Genomic DNA, 20751 nt, shown 5'->3' on the forward strand with positions numbered 1-20751 from the left:
ACCTGACCTGAGCCAAAGGCAGATGTTTAACCAACTGAATCACCCAGGCGCCCCTCCTCTTGTTTTTTCCAATTGAGTTTTTTCTAGTTTATTAACCACTCACAGCACACTGCAGGGAAAACCAGTTCTGCAAATTTTTACCTAGCATGTTCTAATGTTCTTGCTCAAAGGGAGCTGTTGTAGCAGGACTGAGGTTAAAAAGGCATTGCTTTGCAATCCTGCTCTGAAACATTGCGCCTGCAGGGAAAGATTCAGGCAAAACAAGAGACTTCTAGGGACTACCTGCATGGAGACTAGAAACAAGGTCAAAAGGGTGAAGGTATTGCCTCCTGATAGGAGACGCATGCACACCTGGCTAGCGTATCCGGGCAGTCTAGCACTTGAACATATGGGGGTCATGAGAAGGGGTTGGCTTTCCTTTTCCTTGCCGTAGTCTGCCTGTGCCTTGGTATTCTTTTGGAGGATCCTTATGTTCCTCTGCCCAAAGGCTTTGTGCAAAGGAGAGTCTATTAGGGAACTCAAAAAGTCAGAAAGTTCCAGCCATAGAGGTAGGTGGTAACTTACAGCACAAGCACGGGGAGTCCCATCAACCTGTGCAGAAGAAAATCGTGGATTACAAGTGAATAGCCTTCGTTTGGTCGAAATTAACTTTATTTTTCAGCTTTACCTCATCTGGATTTGGTAATAAAATTGGCACACACAAAAAGGATACAGATGTGGGGCCTAATTAAAGAAAGTGCTTCCAGTAAAGTGGTGGGAAGATGAGAGTAACAAAGGTAAACATGTAGGTTGGGATTCTAAAACACAGAGTTCAAATACTAGTTTTGCCACAATCTGTGAATGGAGGTGACTTGTCCTCTTTAAGCTTGTTTTCTCATGTCCTTGCTTGGATTTGAAATCACTCATCACACTGTTGAAACAGTCTGAGCCATTTTGTCACTGGCGTGTCCCTCTGTGGCCTTGCGAGACCGCACTGGTCTAGGTTGAGGAGAGAAGGCCACAGTGGTTGAAGTGCTTTGAGGACTTGGACGTGGCTCAGTAAGCCTTGCTGGGTTTGCTCAGATTGGCATCCAGATGGCTTGACAGGCTGGTGATAGGACACCTAAACCCTGGGTAGTAGGGACCAGAGTGATGGGGCAGGATCAGCATCTATTCTGGAGTGAAAGAAGAACTTTTCAATCCTGTTTCTAGTCTTTCTACCCAGGCTGTTTCAAACCAGGTTCGGCCCAAATGGAGAAGAGCCGAACTCTTCTGCCACCTGTCCGGCCCTGTCGTTGTTGTCTCTTTAATCTTTGTTTTTGACAAACCTCTGAGTCATTCCAACAGCCTTTCCACAGGTGGTACTTCTAATCCCATCGCAGCTCGCTTTCAGAAGACCTTCATTCTCTCCTACAACTAAATGTGGACTCTCCTACGGCTCTGCTTTTTCCTTCTAGTTTGAGTTTCCTCCTCTCCATTTCCAAAATGCTCAGTATGCTTAGAGTAGGTGCTGTTGAACAGGCAAATCCCCCCTCACCTGCACAGGAAGGCTGTGGCTGTGCGGAAGGCCTGAAGGCCATGGGGTGAGAAGAGGGTGTGAATGCTGATGACAAGCCCTGGGGGTTAAGGCAAGACTCCTGGGCACATTCCTTTGTTTGCTTTAGAGATGGAGATTTTTTAAAAAACTGTATTTCAGTATTAGACGGATAGGCTTTGTAAGAGATTATCCTAAATTCCTACCTGGTGTCCGGCTGAGAAGATGCTTGAAGAGTTGATAGTTCACAAACTGTGTTTTTATCTTCCTATCTCTGGTTTAGAACTATGAAGTGATAATATTTAATTCACTGCTCCTACTCAGAAGTAATACTGTAACATCATTTAGGTTGTAGAAAATTTCTTAACAACCCCTGTATTCTTTAGGACTGAATTTTGTGTTTTCCTCATGACTGGTAATTCAGGGTCTCCCAATGTGGTCACTTGTGCTATTTTGTTAAACTTGGAATTACAGGTAGGAAGACAAAGGGAAACCACTGGGAACCCCCATTTGTTTCTAGGGAGGAGAACATGAAGTTGCCCCATCTGTTTGCTTGTTTGTGGATGAAGAATCAAGAAGTGGACTCTCCATCCTAGCAATGTCTTGTTCCTTGGGTGGTGGTGGTTACAAGAGGTGATCCCAAGGTGAAAGGGATTTTGAATGGCCAGTTAACTCTCCTTGCTGTTTTGGCAAGACCTAGGACCTAATGCTCCCTGGGTGCCCTGGATGGAACATAAGCTCAAAATTGATAATGCCAGGATCCTTCAAAGTCAGATGTCTCCAGCACCACAGTCCTGGCTTTGCTCTGCCTGCTTCTACAAGTGGGAAAATTGCTTCTCCAGGAACCTAGGTCCTGCCTAGCCCTAGAGTGAGCAGAGCCTCCCAGGCAGTGCACTATGCCAGGCCTCAAATCTAAATCTTGCTCAGAAGGTTCAGCCACTCTATCTCCTCAGATAGTAGAGAGTGGAGAAGGCACTGAGAGGCCGACCAGGAGATGGGCTCACCCCATTCCTGGCTAGAATTTTAATGCTAAATTTCTTACTGATTTTTGGGCTTAGTAGTCCTTCCTCCCTATTCTTCCAACACCCTCTGACTCCCTCTTTGCTCACCAAGCATCAGTATCTGCCAAACTAAAAAAAAGGAAAGTAAACTCACATCTCTGCCCCAATAGCTCCATCCCTCCCCTCCAGGGGGCATGCATGTCCCCCTAGCCCTTTGGGTCTTAGGTCTGTGCCTGGAAGATGAAGGGGAGGGGTTTGAATTGAGCCTTTATCTCCTCAAACCCACCCCCTCTGAATATCATAATTATAGTGGCATTGTCCCTCGAGCTCCCCTCTGCTTTGGTGCCAGAAACTCCTCTTCCAGATGGGCTGGTATTATTAGTGAAGACAGGCATCTCTTCCAGATTGGGGGGGGGGGGTTGCTGTTGTTACTGGTGAAGATAGGCATCTAGCCAGAGCTGCCCAGACTCCTTCAGTGAACTGTGGGGGCAAGATGGGAGCAGGAAGTGAGTGAGAGAGGGCGAGCAAAACCAGGCCCAAAAGCCAAACCACCCTACAGACTTAGAGGAGTGAGGTTTTTACGGAAGAATGGAGGCCGATCTCCACAGCATACAGCCCCTTTCCTCCCTTTGCTTCTGAGAAATAGCTTGGGCCATGGCACTGGGAAAAAGGCCTGACGTGGCCGCAAGACCAGTAGAGCACCCTGCCTTTGTCTTGGCCTCTATTCCGGAGGACTGGGAAACCTGCCTGTTGCTCCCACCCCACACATCACCAACCCCATTGCCTGCCCTCTTCCCACCCTACCAGCCATCTTCCGAGGCTCAGGTACTCACTAGACGATGTCGGCGAAGGCTGAGAGCAGGGGCTTGGACTGGTACTCTATGCCATACTTGGCACACAGGGACTGCACCAGGGGAGCCACTTTATGGTAATTGTGTCGAGGCATTGTGGGGAAAAGACTTCAGGGAGAATGGGACAGTCAGTGGCTCCTACTCCGCTGTTTCCACCTCCCCGCTTTCCCCACAGAGACCCTCCCAAGGACCCTGCTTCTCAGGTCTCCCTACTTACTGGTGCTCAATCTGGAAGTTGAGATGTCCACTGAACCAGTCATTGAAGGCAGACTTGTGGACATTGCATGTTGCGTGGAGCTGGAGGAAGAGGGCAGGGAAGAGCGTGGCTCTGGGTGCCAGATGGAAAGGCCAACCCAGCCTTCTCCAGGCAAAGCTGGCTAAGAGGAAGGGGTGTGGGACAGTCCCTGGTGGTCCACATGGTGGCAGGAGAGAAGCTTCAAGCTAATGAGGCAGTGCTGTTTGGGGACTTTTGTTGTTACTGCCCCCACCCCCTAGCCTGCATGGGCCCACCCACCTTTTTCATTAGTTGGGTTATCCCCAGGTCTTCCAAGTGACCATCCCTTACCTGGATGGAGACCCAGTCCATGTTCCGGTCACGATCAATGTGCATGGGGATATGGTTCATCTGTGTGACCCACACAAACCAGTGGCTTTCCAGGAACCTGGTGAATATGGCACACAGACAAAAACAGTACAAGTTAGAGTTCTTCTCCCTCAGATAACAGCTCTGGCCTGGCCATCTTCCCAAGCCAACACCTGAGACACCCCCTGCCGCCTAAAGCCCCAGCACAGCCCCCAGACCAGACTCGTTATTCCTGAACATCTGCTTTTCTTTGCTATCCCTCCTTCCCCATCAAATACTACCTGACCACGAAGAAAAGGCCCAGGATGCCTTTCAGTCCCAACAACGGCTGGTAGGTGAGGAAGAGGCGGACGTAGAAGGTGATCATCCAGGCCAAGTCCTGCATTGAGAGGCAGAGAGCATGACGACTGGCACAAAAGCACTTCTTCCTCTTCCTTCCGTTTCACCTATTGGCATGGTACAGCCACTCTGCCAGGGACCCAGACTGGAACACTTTGTCACTGGCAGCTTCTCTTCATTGCCCAGTCCCGCAGTATCTTGTGCCACCACTCCTTCCTTCCGTTCCTGGTGGCAGCCCCCAGTCTTCCTTGACCGTTTCCTTCATGGGTGCCAAGGCCTCCAGGGTCTCCCTGCCTCCAGCTCCTCCCAACCCATAGAAGTTCTTTATCCATAAAGGGGATGCTCATGCTGCCAGAGGAATCTTCCAGGACAGTGGCTCGGTCTGTGCCAGGGCCCTGATCATACCACAGTTCTCCCGTGCCACGAGTCCACAACCTGTCCAAGTGGCCACAATTGCCCCTCCCTTCCCAGCTTCCCTGCTCAGAGTCCATCCTCCCCCCACCCCACCTCTGCCCATCCGCCAAGGGCAGCTACAAAAGTGACTTCACAAAGCCTTTTCTGATACCTCTCATCCACCCAGAGGCAGGCAGGGCCATTTTGGAATCCCAGAACCTTCTGCATCTACCTCTTCCCCACCCCAAAGCCTGGCTCCTGCCTTTATGCCAAGCACAAGAGCCTCAGGAGGGACTAGCTGAATGAAATAGGCCACTAGTGGGGGTGGTGCGCACCTGGGGGCCTCGTCAGTTGAGCATCCAACTCTTGGTTTTGGCTCAGGTCATGATCTCAGGGTCGTGGGACTGAGCCTGGCGCTCTGTGCTCAGCACCAAGTCTACTTGAGAGATTCTCTCCCTCTGCCCTTTCCCCTGCCTGTGCACGCGTGCGTGCTCACTCTTTCTCTCATAAATAATGAATGAATAAATAAATAGAAAGAAATAGGGCATTGGGAGTCAGGCTGTCTGCTGAGTCCAGATCATCCCATCTGGAGACAAGGAAGGTCTATATTCAGTTTTATTAACTTTGCTCTAAATTAGGCCTGGAGGAAATCTCAGCCTTCCTCTGGAGAACCCCCATTCCCCTCCCTCAGGATTCTGAAGACAAAGGATATGGGAGTTGGGGGCCATGGATACTCACCACCCACTTCTTCCGATGGATAGCAAAATAGAAAATATACCACTGGAAGTAGAGAGGCAGCAAGGCTGGGGGCCCAACTGCGAAGGAAATGGAGACAGGGAGGGGGTGTGAGCAGCATGAGGGCAGTTCAGTGCCTGAGAGGTGGCCTCTGGCATGGGGCTACCCCCCGCCATCTCTTCCCGTGGCCCCTTCCAAGCTGCCTTGGCATTCCTCACTCCACTGGAAGCGGCAGGCACCGAAGGTGGGCATGAATGCAAGTCTGAAGAAGGCTAAAGCTCCCAAGAGGCTGCAAGGAGGGTGAGGGTGGGAGTGGCAGTCTTTTCCCACGGAAGAAGGCAGCTGGGCAAACTCGAGCTCCGCACATGGAACCTGCTTTGCTGCCGTGCCTTTAGAAGGGTACTGCTAATGCTCCCTGTGTTCCCTGGCCGCAGGCCTGCCCCTGCCTGTCCTTGCAGTCCCCTGCCCTGTGTTCCTGGTGGCTCTGCCATGCAGATGAAGGGAAAGGAACAGGAAAGTCTGTGTGGGCTGGGGGGGTGGTGCTGCTGATGCTTCATACACTGAAAGCTTACTTCTTCGGACTAGGGAAGTAAGCTTGTACCGCCCAACCTGAAGCCCTGAAGGGCAGGTGTGGGAAGGGGCGGAGGGGCTTCTCTGAAAACTGGTAGTTGAAGAAGTGGTCCCGTCCTAATGCTGTCCCATTTCCTTTTCTGTATCCCTTCTCTGCAGGGCCCTGATGCTCCTATAACCCCCTGCATGACCGTGCTCACCTGTGGCTCCTCTGTCCTGATGTGCCACGGATTCTAAAATTCTTCCAGACATTTCTGCTCTACCCTTCTACCCCATCCCCCTTTCTCCAGTAATGATGGTTCATAATAGGCAGTTAGCATAAATTCCTTTGAACTAAAATGGGATCAGTGGAATCCTCCTTTCCAAATTTTTAGGAATTAGAAAACTCAAATTTTAGGCATTATGAAGATTTTAAAAGCAAGGAATATACAGTAGTTTCCAGAGAGAGCTTAAGACAACCACAGAAATGTCCTCCTTTTCAGCTCTAACAGCCTCTCCACTTCCTTTTTGAGTCCAGTCCTCCCACAGCCATGTCTGCCTTTACCCCCCTGGGTGTGGGACGGCCCCACATAGTCATCTTGGCCCAAGTCCGTTTCCCAAGGTTTATGGTATAATCAAGATGCACCTGAGCGCTAAGTGCTCTTGTGGAAGCCAGGGTGGAACCAGAGGAACTCGTTTGCCCCCGATACACATGACCCTTGACCAAACATTAGCCTATTAAATTTTGCTCAGTGGAGATGGTAGTCTGCTCCCGTGCAGGGAGTAACCAGTCGGAGACAGGGTACTTCCTCCAGCCTTTACTTAAAATACCATAATCCTTCAGAAAGTCATTTCTTCCTCACATCCCTTCCACACCCCCATCCCCAGAGAGTCCCCCTGTGCTGGATGAGGACACTCACTCAGGAAGAAGTATTTGTGCTGGTGGTTGTATGGCATGTACTTTTTCTTCCGTTTCCCAAGCTGTGAAGAAAAGCAAACACAAGTCAATACCACAGACCAGTCAGCCCCTTCCCCTCCCGCTGTGACCTTGGCTTTTCCCAGCTCAGGAGTTGAGGCCTACTCAAGGGGCTGTCAGCTGAGCTCGTTGGTGCTGTCAGAATGCTCCAGCAGGCCTGGCCTTACCTCTAGCACCCGGCACATGAAGGCCTGGGCGGTGATTGGCCAGCTGCATGCACCGTGGCATACAGCTCCGTGGCCCCTGCCCACACGAGGTCTGAGCACAGTAGTGTGCAGGTCCTCAGGACTGCTCGTGTTCATCCAAAGACACCTCGGGGTTCCAGGCCCCTCCGCATCCTCCCCCTTTTTCCCCATCTAGTACTTTTTTTTTTTTTTTTAAGATTTGTTTTCTTATTTTAGAGAGTGGGGACGGGGGAGAGGGAGAGAATCCCAAGCAGACTCCCCACCGAGCACAGAGCCTGACAGGGGGCTTGATCCCAGGACCCCGAGGTCATGACCTGAGCTGAAATCAAGAGTCGGACACTTGAGCCACTGAGGCACCCCATCCATCTGGTACTTTTTGGACCATAGACAACCATTCGTACCCTTACAGAGGCCAGTATTCCCTCTACATCCATCCATCCAGACCCTCTTTTGGTCTCTTGACTACAACATGAACTTTATAAAATCCCTTGAATGCTAAGTGAAGTTTGGCAAATATCTGCGGGAAGGAACAGAACAACTTGGCAATCTGAAGATTCTGGCACGGCTTTTCCCGAGGGTAGTGATTATTTTGTAAGCCCGGCTGCTGAAGAGACGGGCCAATGCTGTCAGGTCAGGTAGCCTGAACGCCTAGCGTGGCCGCACAAAATCATGACAGCAAAGCTCTGCTGTCTCTCCTGATGGCTCCTTCTGCCCCTCTTGCCCCAGTTAGTTCTGGCAACTGGAGAGCCCAGAGCACAGGAGGCACTCAACTGCCTACTAGAATGCTAGCTCCTCTCTCTTCTGTGCATCCCCCCGCTGTTTTTGACAATAACATTTATTATTATTTATTGAGAGCTTATTGCCTGTGCAAGGCATTTCTGCTAAATGAAGCATTCTTTCTTTATTAACTGATTCGATTCAACAAGTATTTACTGAGCACCTATTATGTTCCAGGCACTGTTTCAGGTGCTAAAGAGACAGAGGGGGAACAACACAAAAATTCCTACTCTCATGGAGCTTATAATTTGAGGGGAGGAAGTTGGTGACAAAACGTGTGAACGGAACTCAAGGTAATTACAGCTTAAAAACAGGAAAATAGGACAAAGTGTGGGAGGCAGTGTTTTGGCTCTGGTGGCCAGATATGGTCTCTCTGAGGTGTTGACATCTGAACTGAGATCTGAATGATAAGGAGCCAGCAAAGCAAAAATTCAGGGGAAGAGCATTTAATGCAGAGGGAACAGCTACTGCAAAAGCTCAGGCTGTTTATGGGACAGAAGGGGCAGTGCGGCTGGGGCAGTAAGCAACAGGGCAGAAGGGCCGATAGGCTGGAAAACTAGGGAAGGCCAATTCACAGTGGACCTTAGAAGAGCCCTGGGAAGACCCTGGTAGGGAGCCTGGGTTTTATTCCATTGGTGATGGGAAGCCACTGGAGGGCTTTCAACAGGTGTAGCATGTTCGGCTTTGCACTTTGGAAGGCTCACTCTGCCTGCAGGAGGAGAGAATGACCTGCAGGGTGGAGGGAGAGTTGCAGGGAGACTAGTGAAGTGTTGGAGCAGGAATCAGGCTCCAAGATGGATGGGGTGGAGGATGGGAAGCAGTGGAGATGGGAGAAGTCAGTGGATTAGGGATGTTTTGGAGACAGTATTAACAAGGCCTGCTGATAAACTGGCTGCTGGGGTGAAGTTCACCCCATCCCTAGAAACATTAACCAAGGGGAAAACCAGAAGAGGAGCACCTGCCTTGTTGGTGGGGGTGAGCGGGAAGAACACTGGCCTATTTTGGAACTGCTATGGAAGGGAGCCCTAGCCACTGCTGCCTCCCTGAATGGCAATCAGATGCTATTATGATCCTAATCTCTGCCCTATTGTGTTTCAACTCTTGGACAGAGCCAGAAAGTTTGTATTTAGGGTGAGGTCCCCTGCATTTTCTTGTTCTCCAGGGGACTCGGGAGGCCGGGAGGCGCTAAGGTGGATGCCCCGGGGCCAGCATGGGGATCAGCACCCAGAGGGGCTGAAGCAAAGGCCAAGCAGCCTGCAGCCAAGACATTTCTAACAGGCAGCCCATCCTCAGGCTCATAACCAGACAGAAAAGTGCCTATTGATCCGAGATCACTTTCTGTTTTTAGTGTCTGCCAATGGGAGTTTCTTGAAAACCCTAGTACCAAGAAGCAATAAAGGCAGTGGTGAGAAAGTTCTCTTCCACTTAAACTCCCACTTTTTTTTTTTTCAACTGTCTATAGTGATAGTAGAAGTGCTACCAAGAGCTCTGTGCTCTGCCTAACAAATCACCCACACGGGTGGGGCCAGGGCTGATTCATCATCCGCACACTGTTGACCGTAACACGGTGTTGGACGTGCAGCAAGCCAAGTCCTTGCTTAGGAGGTAGAAAAATTAGGACATTATGGACAGGCGGGGCATAAACCTCAAACAAAGGGCTCCTGGTGCCAGGACAGGCAATGCTGTAAAAGCCTTTCCATGGAGTCCTTCTCCTGGCCAGAGGGGGAGGACAGCCAGGCTGCCTTCCACTCACTCATGCCTGGAATGGGATGGTCCTGAACAGCTGAATTCTTGGCATGCTGAAGTATCCTACAGTGGGGGGGGGGGGTCTGGCAGGACTCTGACTGCAGCCTGGAGCCTTGGCACAAAGGGTGTTAAAGTAACTTTACAGACAGCTCTGCTGGCCGTTCAAAGCCTCCTGTCGCCTTATGTTCACTTAGCTCTCCAGATCTCCACCCTCACGCACTCATCCTTAGCAGCTGCATCACCCTTTTTGCTCATAACCTCAAGTGATAACTCAAACCCAACACTGACCAGCCTGGAAGTCAGGCCGGGGTCAGATGGGTGGGAAGAATTACTCAGCGAATGAGTGTTCCAGGCACTGGGCATCAAAGAAGAGTAAGACAGTCCAGCCCTTGATGGGGAAGACTGCACACAGTAGGATATCAAAGTTGTGGGGGGCAGGTGACTGCCTGGGGTAGGAATGTCTAAAAAGCATCCCCAAGGAGGACCATAATTTGGTTTACAGAGATTTGCACAGTAATCTGGTCATCATTTGTATCGTTTGCAGCACAAGGTGCCTTTACGCAGGAAGTACTGGCTTGCACTTACCAGGGAGAACAGGTAATTCTGTCCTGGACAGCTTATTTACTGCCTGTTGCCTCCCATGACTGCCAGTGAGCCAGCCTGGCCCCAGTCTCACCCACACTGCCAGCATTTGAGCATTTTCCCCAGAGCCCTCTCTTCTGGCTGGCTCCCATTCTCCCAAGACCTTTCCACTGATATTTCTGCTCACCTCCACAGAGAGGATCTTCCCCAAGGCAAAGAAGAGGGGGTGCATGTTGATGTCTGGGTCTTTGCCGAAACAGTTGGGTTTGGCATGGTGCTGGAAGTGCATGTGGTTCCACCAACTGGCAGGGGCCCCCTACAGAAAAGCAGGGACATGAGTATGAAAACCTAGCATTCCCCCACCCCCCAAGGAAACCTTTCATTGACTGGAGTTTCAAGAGCCCCTCCCTAGCCCATTTACCTTCAGGTGGCCAATCACGAAATGATGTAGCAGGTGGTTCCAGGTAGAGGTGCTGAAGACAGACAAGTGCCCAAAGTCATGCTGTAGCCAGCCAGCCTGGGCCTGAGTGAGAAAGGTTAGCGCTGAGAGCAGCCCGCCAGCTCAGGCTCCCTCTCAATGACCTCAGTGGCTCCTCTGCCTCACCCCCTTCCTTCGTCTGCCTAGCCCTGCAATTGCCGCAGTACCTCGAGCATGTCAGGAAAGGAGTCAGGAAGCCTGGGTCCTAACTCTGGCTCTGCCGCTAACTCATGCGAGAGTTGGGGCAAATCACTCTCCTTTCCCTGTTCTTCAGTTTCCCTAGGAGAGTTCCGATAGAACTCTCTGGAGTTCTAAGACTTATGATGGAGTGAATATCCAGACTACAGAAAAAGACAGAGTGACAAACTCAAGAGGGAGTAGCAGGCTTGGCAAATGGGTTCTGATATTAGGACCCAAGCCTTCTTAGCAGGTTAGGCAATGTGGTGGTGAGGAGAAAGCCAAGCTTTTCTGAGAAATCAGAATCTTGGTTCTTCGCACATTGGGCTACACTTGGATGAACAGAATGAAGGTGCACACGTGGCTAAGGAGCAGGTAAAAGGCACAGAGGGTAAAATGTCTTTGTGCACTAACTCTCCCCCACATCCTCAGAGCTGCCCCGGTCATAGGGCCGGGCTCCTGGGCCTTCTGAGGCATACAAAGAGCTTTCCCAAGGATACAAGGATGCTAAGCACGGCTGTGCTCTTGACTAGCCAAGAGCTCTCACTTGAACCGTGCTGAGCAGCACTGCACAGAGGAGGAATGGCACAAGGGACGTCCCAAAGACCCAAAGAGTGAGCCAGGCAGCAACGTCCAGCAGCAGGATGTGCAGTAGGTGCAACAGGAAGAAGACATGGTTGGCCTTCATGAGCCCCATCCGCTCCACTGTGGCCCGCAGCTCTCGGAACTCATCAATCAGCTCTTTCTGTGGAAGAGTAGAGAAGGAGGGGCTGTTATTCTTCCCAGCTGTAACCCAACACTGCTGGAGACAAGGGCCCTCTTAGGCCCCCACCCCCAGATAGCTGTGTTCTGGATGTCCATAATCCTAGTCAATCTACCACAGCACTGAGGAAAGATGACAGGTGCTGTGGGATCATGCCTAAGAGCATGTGGTCTTTGGAGTTAAACAGGCTTGATTCAAGCCCCTGCTCTGCCATTTACTAACTGTGTGATTCTTGGCCACGTGGCTCACCCTCTCTGAGCCTCAGTTTTCTCTTCTGTAAATGTGTGAGGGATATATGGGGTTATGGCGACACAGAGTAGTGCTTAATAGGTCTTGATGAGGGTAGTGGTGGTGGTGGTGGTGGTGGTGGTAGTGGTAGCCTTGTGAGAGCCACAGGTTTCAAAGCCCTGATCCCTTATGCCTGTGTCCAGTGACTGTGGGAGAAACAGGGACCTCCAGATTTCACAAGAATATTGACTGTGGGAGCACCTGGGTGGCTCAGTCGGTTAAGTGTCTGCCTTCAGCTCAGGTCATGGTCCCAGAGTCCCAGGATCGGGCCCTGCATCAGGCTCCCTGCTCATCAGGGAATCTACTTCTCTCTCTGCCCCTCATCCCACTATGCTCTCTCTCTCTCCCAAATAAATCTTAAACAAAAACAAAAACAAACAAAAAAAGGACTGACTGATCAACTGTGATGTTATCTAGGCCTTCCTTCTCCCCCCTGCCCTTCAACAACCAGTGTCTCCAAACAGTCTCACATTTTTAGTGGGCTCAAAGCTGGGCTGCTCTGGAGACAGTTCTCCAATCAGGAGAGAGTTCATATACTTCCTCACAAGGCCCTTGTTGATGTGGAATGCCATAAAGGGATCCTGCAAGGACAGGGAGAAGACAGAGCAGTTAGGAACCCAGCCCGGGCCCCCTGGGGCTCCTAGAGGGCTCACATCAGAGGCCATCCTCTTGATCCAGCAAGGAGGCTGTATCCAAGTATGAAGAGACACCACTTCCCTCCAGTCAGCTGCCCATTGAGGATGCTTAGATCTTTCCCAGGTGTGCACAGCTCAGGAACACCCAGCATGTGTTCTAGTGAAAAGGGCACCACAGCAAGGAATAGGAAGTGTGGGTAGGGGGACCACAGAAAGACCTCTTTGGTCTGGTCTGTCCTCTAGGCGTGTCTAGGGACAGCTTTTGCACAAGAATTTAAGAACTTGGTGAGAAACAACTAGAAGGGATGAATGGGGCTATAAGTCTTCTGTTTTTACCTAAGGGACTTTTAACAGACCCTTTCTGAGCCAGCGTTCTTCATAAAATGTGATTCCCTACCTCCGGACTGGGAACTTTTGCATTTCTCCCCCTTCTTTCTGCCGCTGTTCCTGGTAGGGTTCCATATTTCTCCTAAGACTCTGACTATCCCCTGACAGAGAGTGGCTAATTTTGGTTTTGCTAGGGGGAGTAGGTCAGGCGGCCCCAGGCTTTATCCGGAGGCGGTACTAGAGGTGGGAGGCGGGGCGGAGCCAGCGGCCGGTGGCACCACACATCTGGACCAATCGCTAACCTCGTTGCGGCAGGCCCCAGCCCCGGCCCGAAATCACACTGCGGGAAGACCCGGCGTGGCGCCTCCTTCGTCGGCGCATGCGCCAGCCCACGTCCTCGCTCTGCTCGGCAGTCCCCGCTTCCCAGTCGCTCGGGGTGACCACTGTAAGCTCAGGCCTTGCTTGCCCTTCCCCCCCCCCCGCCCGGCCGCCTCACAGGGAGGGCCGGGTCCTCAGGCCAATACATCGATGCTCCGTTGCGACATAACGGGTACTCTCATGGGCCCGGGCACCCTTCCGGACCGCAAGGGTAGAGGGTAGGGACAGCGGAAGGGGTCATGCCGCTGGGCGAGGGCTGGGGAAAGATGAAGGAGGAGGGGACGCGGCGGAGCAGTCTACAGGGTCTCACGAGGTGATCGCCGGCTTTCCAATCATGGTAGGAGGCGCCGGTTGCCTTACCTCCAAGAGCAGTGGTCTAAAAGGGGAAGAGTGGGACTGGGGCTGGGTGGTGCGCTGACCCCCACAGCGAGGCTAGAAAGGATGCGAACCACAGCCCGGGAGTGCAAACAGCTGTCCGCTGCGGCGAATAGCTGGAGACCCCGCTGGCCTGCGGCCGAGTGACCTTCCACCATGATTCGGGTTTTCTCGTAAGTGTAAGCTGACGCAGGCTCCCCCACCTACTGCACGCCGCTCCATGACCCACTGTGCACCAGCAGTTGTTAGTCCTTTCCGGCCGGTGAGGCCTCTCCTTCACCCTGTACGGGGGTTCCCACGGCAGCGGGCACCAGGTGGCTTCCCGCCTCGGCCCTTATACCCGAGAAAGCTTCCCGCTCCCGCTCCCAAGCCGGCACGCACAGTCTCGACGTCCGCTTTTTCCCTTCCCACCCACCGGGACAGGTCGAGACTCCGTCTTCCTGCCACCGACCCCTCCTCCCTCGGCCTCAGCCGCACCGCGGTCCCCGGCACCCTGCATCCTGGCTTTTCTCCCGAGCTTGTCCTGCTCTGGGGTCTGCCTACGTCTGGGGACCAAAGACGGGGCCACAGATGGAACGCACGCACAAGGGCTGCGCAGTCCTTTGTTTGTGTGGGCACGTTGCCGGCCGCCATCCCCACTCTCCTGATTCCAGTTTCACAGCCATTCTCCTGCCCTTGCATCCCGTGCTAAGTCGTGGGCAACGGGTAATGCTCGGCGCCTGCTGGCTCTTCCCCCGAATTAGTTGGGAATTCGTCCATGAGTGCCAAACTTCCTGCCTCGCGCACTCAACCTCCGGCCGCAGCCACCCGGCCCCGCCCACTCCCTTGCCGCGGTAGGGCAGCGCTTACCGTAGCATCCTGCCCCGCGTAGTGGCTAATGACCCGGGAGCCCCCGGGGTGCCGGCGGTGGAACTCGCTGATGTTGTACACCTTCCGGTCGATCACGAGCCACCGCTCCTCGTGCCCGGAGCGCTGCGCCACCTCGTCCCACGTGAAGTAGCGCTGGGTCGGCGCCTGGGTAGGGGTCTCGGAGTCCATCTGGGAAGGAGCGATCAGGCGCGCGCTCCGGGCAGGTGGGGTAGCACGCGCCAGCTTTGCGTGCTCGGGGAATGGACCCGCTTGCGCGCGCCGGGTTTTCAGCACCCGCGGCGCGGACCGCGGAGCCCTGATGCGCGCGCTCCCATTGGTCGAGCCGCGTGGCGCGGGGAGCGAGCCCCCGCCTTCCCTCGGCGCCCCGCGGGGGAGGATTAGGGCGGGCGCGCTGCCTCGCGGGCTCGGCGGAGGGTTAGCTTCGGGGTTCAGTTTCCCTGACTCGCGGCTGTGGCTCCCGGGGGCCCCGTGGGCTGGATTGCAGTCTCTGCAGACGCTTCTGAGGGTCGAGGCTGCCCCAGGGGAATGGTCCTTAGGCCACGGGCGCCGACCCAAGGCAGATCCATGTGATGAACCCTCGAGTCCTTGCGACGGCGCCCATCGTTGTGGGGCCTGAAATAACCGTGTGAGAACCCTCGGCGGTTACCTTGTGAGCGGCGTATTTATAGTTAATTGGGTTTGGAGCATGTTAATGCTTTATTTTGCCCAAAATAACGTTAAAAATGCCCCACAATTTTTGTACCCGTTTACTTTTTTTGTCTTAATTTTTGGTCTATTTTGAATTAACTGGGATCCTTAAATAAAAGGAAGTGGTCTTCAGCATCCCCTGACCTCAGGGGGGTTGTGTGTGGAGAGCCTGGGTCTTCAAGCTGAGGCGCCCTGGAGCCATAGGAGGTCTTTAAGTAGAGGGATTGGGGGCTCAAGAGGGAGTGAGGAAGCACCCAGAGGCTGGGGGTGCCGACCAAGAAGCTGTTGCAGTGTGAAGAGAGCCAGAGTTTACAGCTAAATTTTCGTTTATTTATTCAACAAGCACACTATAAAGCACTTACTATGTTCCAGGCACTGTTCTTAGTGTCTTACAAACATTAATTCCTGTAATTCTCACAACAACCCACTGAGGTAGAAACTAGTATTAACCTTACAGACAGAGGAGACCTTACGAGTTTTGTCACACAGCTAGTAAGTCCCAGGGCCGATATTCAAACCAGCCTGTGCTTTGAACCCCTAGGCTCTGCTGTCTCTCCTCTGAGGACACTAGTATTTGGGTACTTTGATGGGACTCTGCTGCCAAGAGAAAGGAAGCAGAGCCTTGTCCCAAGCACCGAGCTAGAGAGTCTGAGCTCCTAGGAATAAGGAGAGGGGCATACAGAACAGACTGGGAAAAGTATGGCTGGATTTCTGGTAGAAAAGGACCTTAATTTGTTCAATCCAATTATCTCGTTTTATAGATAAGAGAATTGAGTTTCAGAATGGGGGAAGGGACGTCCCCATTGTCTGAGAGGAAGCTCAGGTGTCCTGGCTTCTGGTTAAGATTCCAGAGCCCTTGGGGCGCCTGGGTGGCACATCGGTTAAGCGTCTGCCTTCGGCTCAGGGCGTGATCCTGGTGTTATGGGATCGAGCCCCACATCAGGCTCCTCTGCTATGAGCCTGCTTCTTTCTCTCCCACTCCCCCTTCTTGTGTTCCCTCTCTAGCTGGCTGTCTCTTTGTCTGTCAAATAAATAAAATCTTAAAAAAAAAAAATTAAAGATTCCGGAACCCTGCACCTTCTTCCCAAGTGATAGACAGCTGCCTCTCTGTATGCCAGTTTTCATTTTTAAAAAACAAACTTGCCTAGCAACTTGGCAGCTTGTAACCAGCTATAAAATGATTTGTACCCTTTGTTTTGTTTTTTAAAGATTTTATTTATTTATTTATTTGACAGAGAGAGAGAGAGGCACCGAGAGAGGGAACACAAGCAGGGGGAGCGGGAGAGGAAGAAGCAGTCTCCCAGCAGAGGAGCCTGATGAGGGGCTCAATCCCAGAACGCCAGGATCATGCCCTGAGCTGAAAGCAGACACTTAACAACTGAGCCACCCAGGCGCCCCTGATTTGTACTCTTTGATGAAGTAATTTCATTCTCGGAAAAGCGAGGAGTGGGAAACTACAAAGGTGTTTATTGCTAATTTAATAGTAAAGACTAGAGACAGCTACAAAGCCTGACAGAGAACCCTCAGGCTCACTGGGATATATTAGGGCAATGAGGAATTACAGAATGATTAAAAATGACCACGATGTGAATTATATTTATAGGTAGAAAGTACTTTGCAGTGAAAAGAGCAGAAGCCAGAGTAGTATGTACTCACTGATTAAACATATGTAAGAATCGCATAGGTATTAAATAACAAGAGACTCTGTCACGGTTAAAACATTTCACAGTTTAACATTATTTTTCTGTAAAGTTGCTTCATCTCACTGAAGAAGGAGAAGGAGCTTGCTGCAACCATTATGCCTGTAGTGAGGTCTCTTATACTTCTAGTGGGAATGTAAATTGATGAGACTTTCTGGAAAGCTAGTTTGGCAACTTTATTTAGAACCTTAGAAATGTTTCTAATAATTTCCTGTTTCGGGATATAGCCCAAGGAAATTCTTTTCCCCCTTGTGCTGTGCTTTTTATTCCCAGGACTTAGGCATTCCATAACTTGAAGCCTATCTCCCCACTTGCCCTTTTGTCCATTTTACGCCCCCCCTGCCCTGCCTCCTCCTCTCTGGCAACCACCAGTTTGTCCTCTTTATTTATAGGTCTGATTCTGCGCTAAGGAAAGCTTTTGGGAAAAATATTTATAACCAAAAAATACTCACTGAAGCAGTATTTATGATAGCAAAAAATGGCAACCACCTAAATGCCCATCAGTGCAATATTAAGCAGATGTTAAAAATAATGTGCTGAAATTTTACGGGCTGAGGAGATAATCATCGCTCTAGAAGAAGACTAGAAGGAAATGATAACTATTTCTGGATGAGTGGGACAAGGTCACTTCTATTTTCTTTAATACTTTCTGAATGTTTTATGATGTGCTTGTATTACTTTTACCTTCAGAAAAAACATTTACTGTTTTAAAATGCCACTTGCAGGATGATTCTGATTAACCCCACCTTCCTGAAACCATTCATCAAGTGTTTGTTAACTTTTATGGAGTGTCTGCTCTTTGTCAGTTAGTTTAATAGGTGCTGGGAATACAAAGTCCAATATCAAATGGGTCATACCTAGTTTAAGGCCACTGGAGAAGAAAGACAAATTCGTGATTAGAGGTGGAGAGGATAGATGCAAATACTCCTTTTTCTAATTCTCAACATTTAAGAAGTTTGTGTGACGTGGATTTGCCTTCGTGTTTTTTCCTTTGCAAATGCTCTTGTGCTGGTGCAGTGTTTTGGCTGCCTCCTTAACTAGATTATCATCAGGGACAGCGACTATAAATTCTGTTTCATTCTACCTGGTATATTCAGCGTACCCTAGTTTGGGGTTCGGTGTGGAATCAATACATTTGTTGAAATAACTGATCATTTCAGCCTGAAAAGAAATGCAGGTTAGCAGCCAGATAGGCCACCAGACAGATACCCTAGTGCCCTCTTGTTTCCCTGCGCTCCTACATACATAATCACGTAGATTGTAAAAAATCCATTCCCAGGCCTGACCCAGGGGCCAACTGGGCAATTCCTTTGCCTCTTGAGCTCTGCTGATCCCATTAACTTGCCTTATCCAGGAAATGAATCCTATGCGTATTTCTGGATTGGGACTTATGAATACTCCTCTAACTATTGCGGCTAAAATTACTAAGGGAATGGAGAAATCAGCCGAAGACCCTAATACCAGTTCTCATCAGATCATGTTTCCGTAACGGGACTGCAAAAGGCCATTGGAACAACCTGAGATGTGAGTTCAGATTCTGATGTCAAGAATCGCAGATGTCATAGACAATGGACTGAATCCTTCACAAAGTCAACAAGTAGAGGAGGAAGAGTGTTGGCGGAGCTTGGCTTCTGCCACAGCCTGTTGTCATTTTGACGGTGCCTCAGACCATTACAGATCAAAGCCATCCTCTTCGTGGCTGGGCTGCTGTGAAATTAGGTAATTCGTGGGGACACAGTGAATACAATACCTTACTCACATTAGATGTTAAGGTGAACTGAAATCAGTCCTTGTGTTGCGAAAAATCATTTGTAATAGCGCTCTAAGTTATGTCAAGTATTATATTAGTAAAGAGTAATCATGATATATAGGGCTAGACCTAAAGACAAAGAGTCTCAAGATCACGCTCTTATTAGAGGCACAGGGATGACTAGAAAGAGTATTCTTTCGGTTTACCATATTCTAAGAACACGGGAGTTGGGGGGCAAGGGGCCCATGGAGGATGAACTCACGGAACTTTCTTCATGGGATCTTATGACTGTCTAGAGTATAAGCACCTTACAGACAGGTATGTTAAACCCACTGTTTTATAGATACAGTGATTGAGATCCAAAGAGTTGCAGCCAAACACAAAAAATAGGAGATCTCGAGCTGGAATTTACCCCTAGACCTAATTATAACTTTAGTTCCTAAATGGTAGGTTCAGTGAATGTGTTTGATATAAAGCCACCCTGGTTCAGAGAAGATGTGGCAGGGTCAGCCTGCGTTGTCCTTGCTTGGCTGGGGCTTGTTCTACCTCACAGGCCCTCAGGCTTGCCTTTGTGAAATGGGAGAATTCAGGTCTAAACTGGTAGGCCCCATACCTTCAGATTTCCCCCAGGGAATTGGTCTACACTGCCCCGGGCTAGTCTTTTAATGCCACACTTTACAGTACAAAGGATCTCTATTTAAAAGTAAAAGAATAGGACTGCCTGGGTGGCTCAGCTGGTTAAGCATCTGCCTTTGGCTCAGGTCTTGATCCCGGTTCTTGGAATCAAGTCCAGCTTTGGGCTCCCTGCTCAGCGGGGAGCCTGCTTCTCCCTTTCCCTCCACTGCTGCTCTCTCTCTGTGTCAAATAAACAAATAAATAAATAAAATCTTTAAAATAAAAGAGAAAGGCTAAGCTTAGAATCATTATGATGATGACAAGATTGTCCGGGGCAGGGTAGCAAGCCATCATATACATACACCGGAATATATTTAGTCTTTTCCCTATTACTGGACATTAGTTTAGAAGTTGTGGCTTGTATAAATACTCGAGCGATGAACTTTTGTTTAAAAACCTAAGGTATTTGTTTATGTGATGAGCGTCAGGATAAGTTCCATGTGCAATTAGTAGATCACATGATAAAGAACATTTTAAGGCTCTTCCTATTGTCAGATGGTTTGTCAGCAAAGTCTGTTTATCGAGAACTTACTGCGTGTTCTTTAGTTTCGCTGCTGCTGTCATCCACAGAACAGGAAAGGCACTGCTCTCTGGCGAGCTGCCTCCCCACCAATCCTGTGAGCTCCTGATGTACAGGAATGAAGTACGACCAACCTGGTCTCCCCCGGGAGTCTCCCAATCCCCTCACCATCTATCCGAATAATGGTAATATCAAACTATAATCCAATTTTGTTCTAAATGCATTTCCGAGTTAGACAAGAATCCATTAAGTTCCAATAGGATGTAGCCAGGAAGGGAGGCAAAGGTAGAATAGAAAAGATAAAGATTGCTGTTGGAAAGACCTCAGACCTCGTCCCCCACTCCACCTACTGCTGTGTAATGTTGGACGTCATGTCAGCCTCTCTGGTCTTGACATTCCTTGTCTAAAGTGAAGAAGCCAGATGCCTTCCAGCTCTAGCAGTCTATGCTTTTTTGCTGAAAGTTTTACTCAAGACCCCGTATCTCTGGTAGTCACCTAAAGACAATGCCTTTGATAATGCTGCTTCTTAGATGGAGTCCCCATCCAGTCATATACGGCAACTAAATTTGACAGCCTTATCATTCTACCATTTTTTATTCTCAAAATTATTGAATGTTTTAAAAAACAGTTCTGACTTTCACCACAAGTTAACAAATCGTTTTCCAGTGAGCTTGGTTCAAGTAGTTTGGCCTGACTGATATTATTCGCTAAGATTATAGGTGTGTGGTATTTGTACATGCCATGTGTCCTTTTTTAATTTTTATTTCATTTAATTGATTAATTGACTTATTTATTTATTTTTGGTGGGCAGCAAAGCAAGGTTTATCGTGCCATAGCAAAGTGGTGGTACAAAGCTCTCGAGGAGGGAGGGGACCCAAAAGGGTTGCCCTGACCCTCA

The 20751-nt window shown here is 50.2% G+C and overlaps 1 protein-coding gene across 4 annotated transcripts; it reads right to left on the bottom strand.

The window, feature by feature from the left end:
• Positions 1-633: 633 nt before the first annotated feature.
• FADS1 (fatty acid desaturase 1) lies at positions 634-14798 on the bottom strand. Of its 4 annotated transcripts, none has more exons than XM_045786533.2 (12): positions 14501-14797; positions 12407-12517; positions 11433-11630; positions 10652-10753; positions 10418-10546; positions 6885-6945; positions 5419-5495; positions 4230-4327; positions 3931-4027; positions 3583-3662; positions 3348-3473; positions 634-2994 (listed from the first exon to the last, which is right to left on the bottom strand). In XM_045786533.2, the coding sequence occupies exons 1-12, from the start codon at positions 14687-14689 to the stop codon at positions 2943-2945; spliced, it is 1320 nt and encodes a 439-aa protein (XP_045642489.2). In that variant the 5' UTR covers positions 14690-14797; the 3' UTR covers positions 634-2942. The 4 variants fall into 4 exon arrangements, with proteins under 4 accessions (XP_045642489.2, XP_087711073.1, XP_087711075.1 ...); XM_087854947.1 differs by lacking the exon at positions 14501-14797 and adding an exon at positions 14237-14413; XM_087854949.1 differs by lacking the exon at positions 14501-14797 and adding an exon at positions 12969-13092.
• Between the last annotated feature and the right edge of the window lie 5953 nt (positions 14799-20751).

The sequence above is a fragment of the Ursus americanus genome, chromosome 24 (genome assembly GCF_024610735.1).
Source record: "Ursus americanus isolate L20-20 chromosome 24, mUrsAme1.1.p, whole genome shotgun sequence".
In the NCBI taxonomy this organism is placed as follows: Eukaryota; Metazoa; Chordata; class Mammalia; order Carnivora; family Ursidae; genus Ursus; species Ursus americanus.

Bases quoted from the DNA above. Each gene is read 5' to 3' on its own strand.
- FADS1 (XM_045786533.2), bottom strand. From the start codon at position 14,689: ATGGACTCCGAGACCCCTACCCAGGCGCCGACCCAGCGCTACTTCACG. The intron at 5,496-6,884 runs GTGAGTGTCCTC...TTTCCTTCGCAG, and splicing joins GCACAAATACTTCTTCCTGA to TTGGGCCCCCAGCCTTGCTG. The intron at 3,474-3,582 runs GTAAGTAGGGAG...TTCTCCCTGAAG, and splicing joins AACTTCCAGATTGAGCACCA to TCTTTTCCCCACAATGCCTC.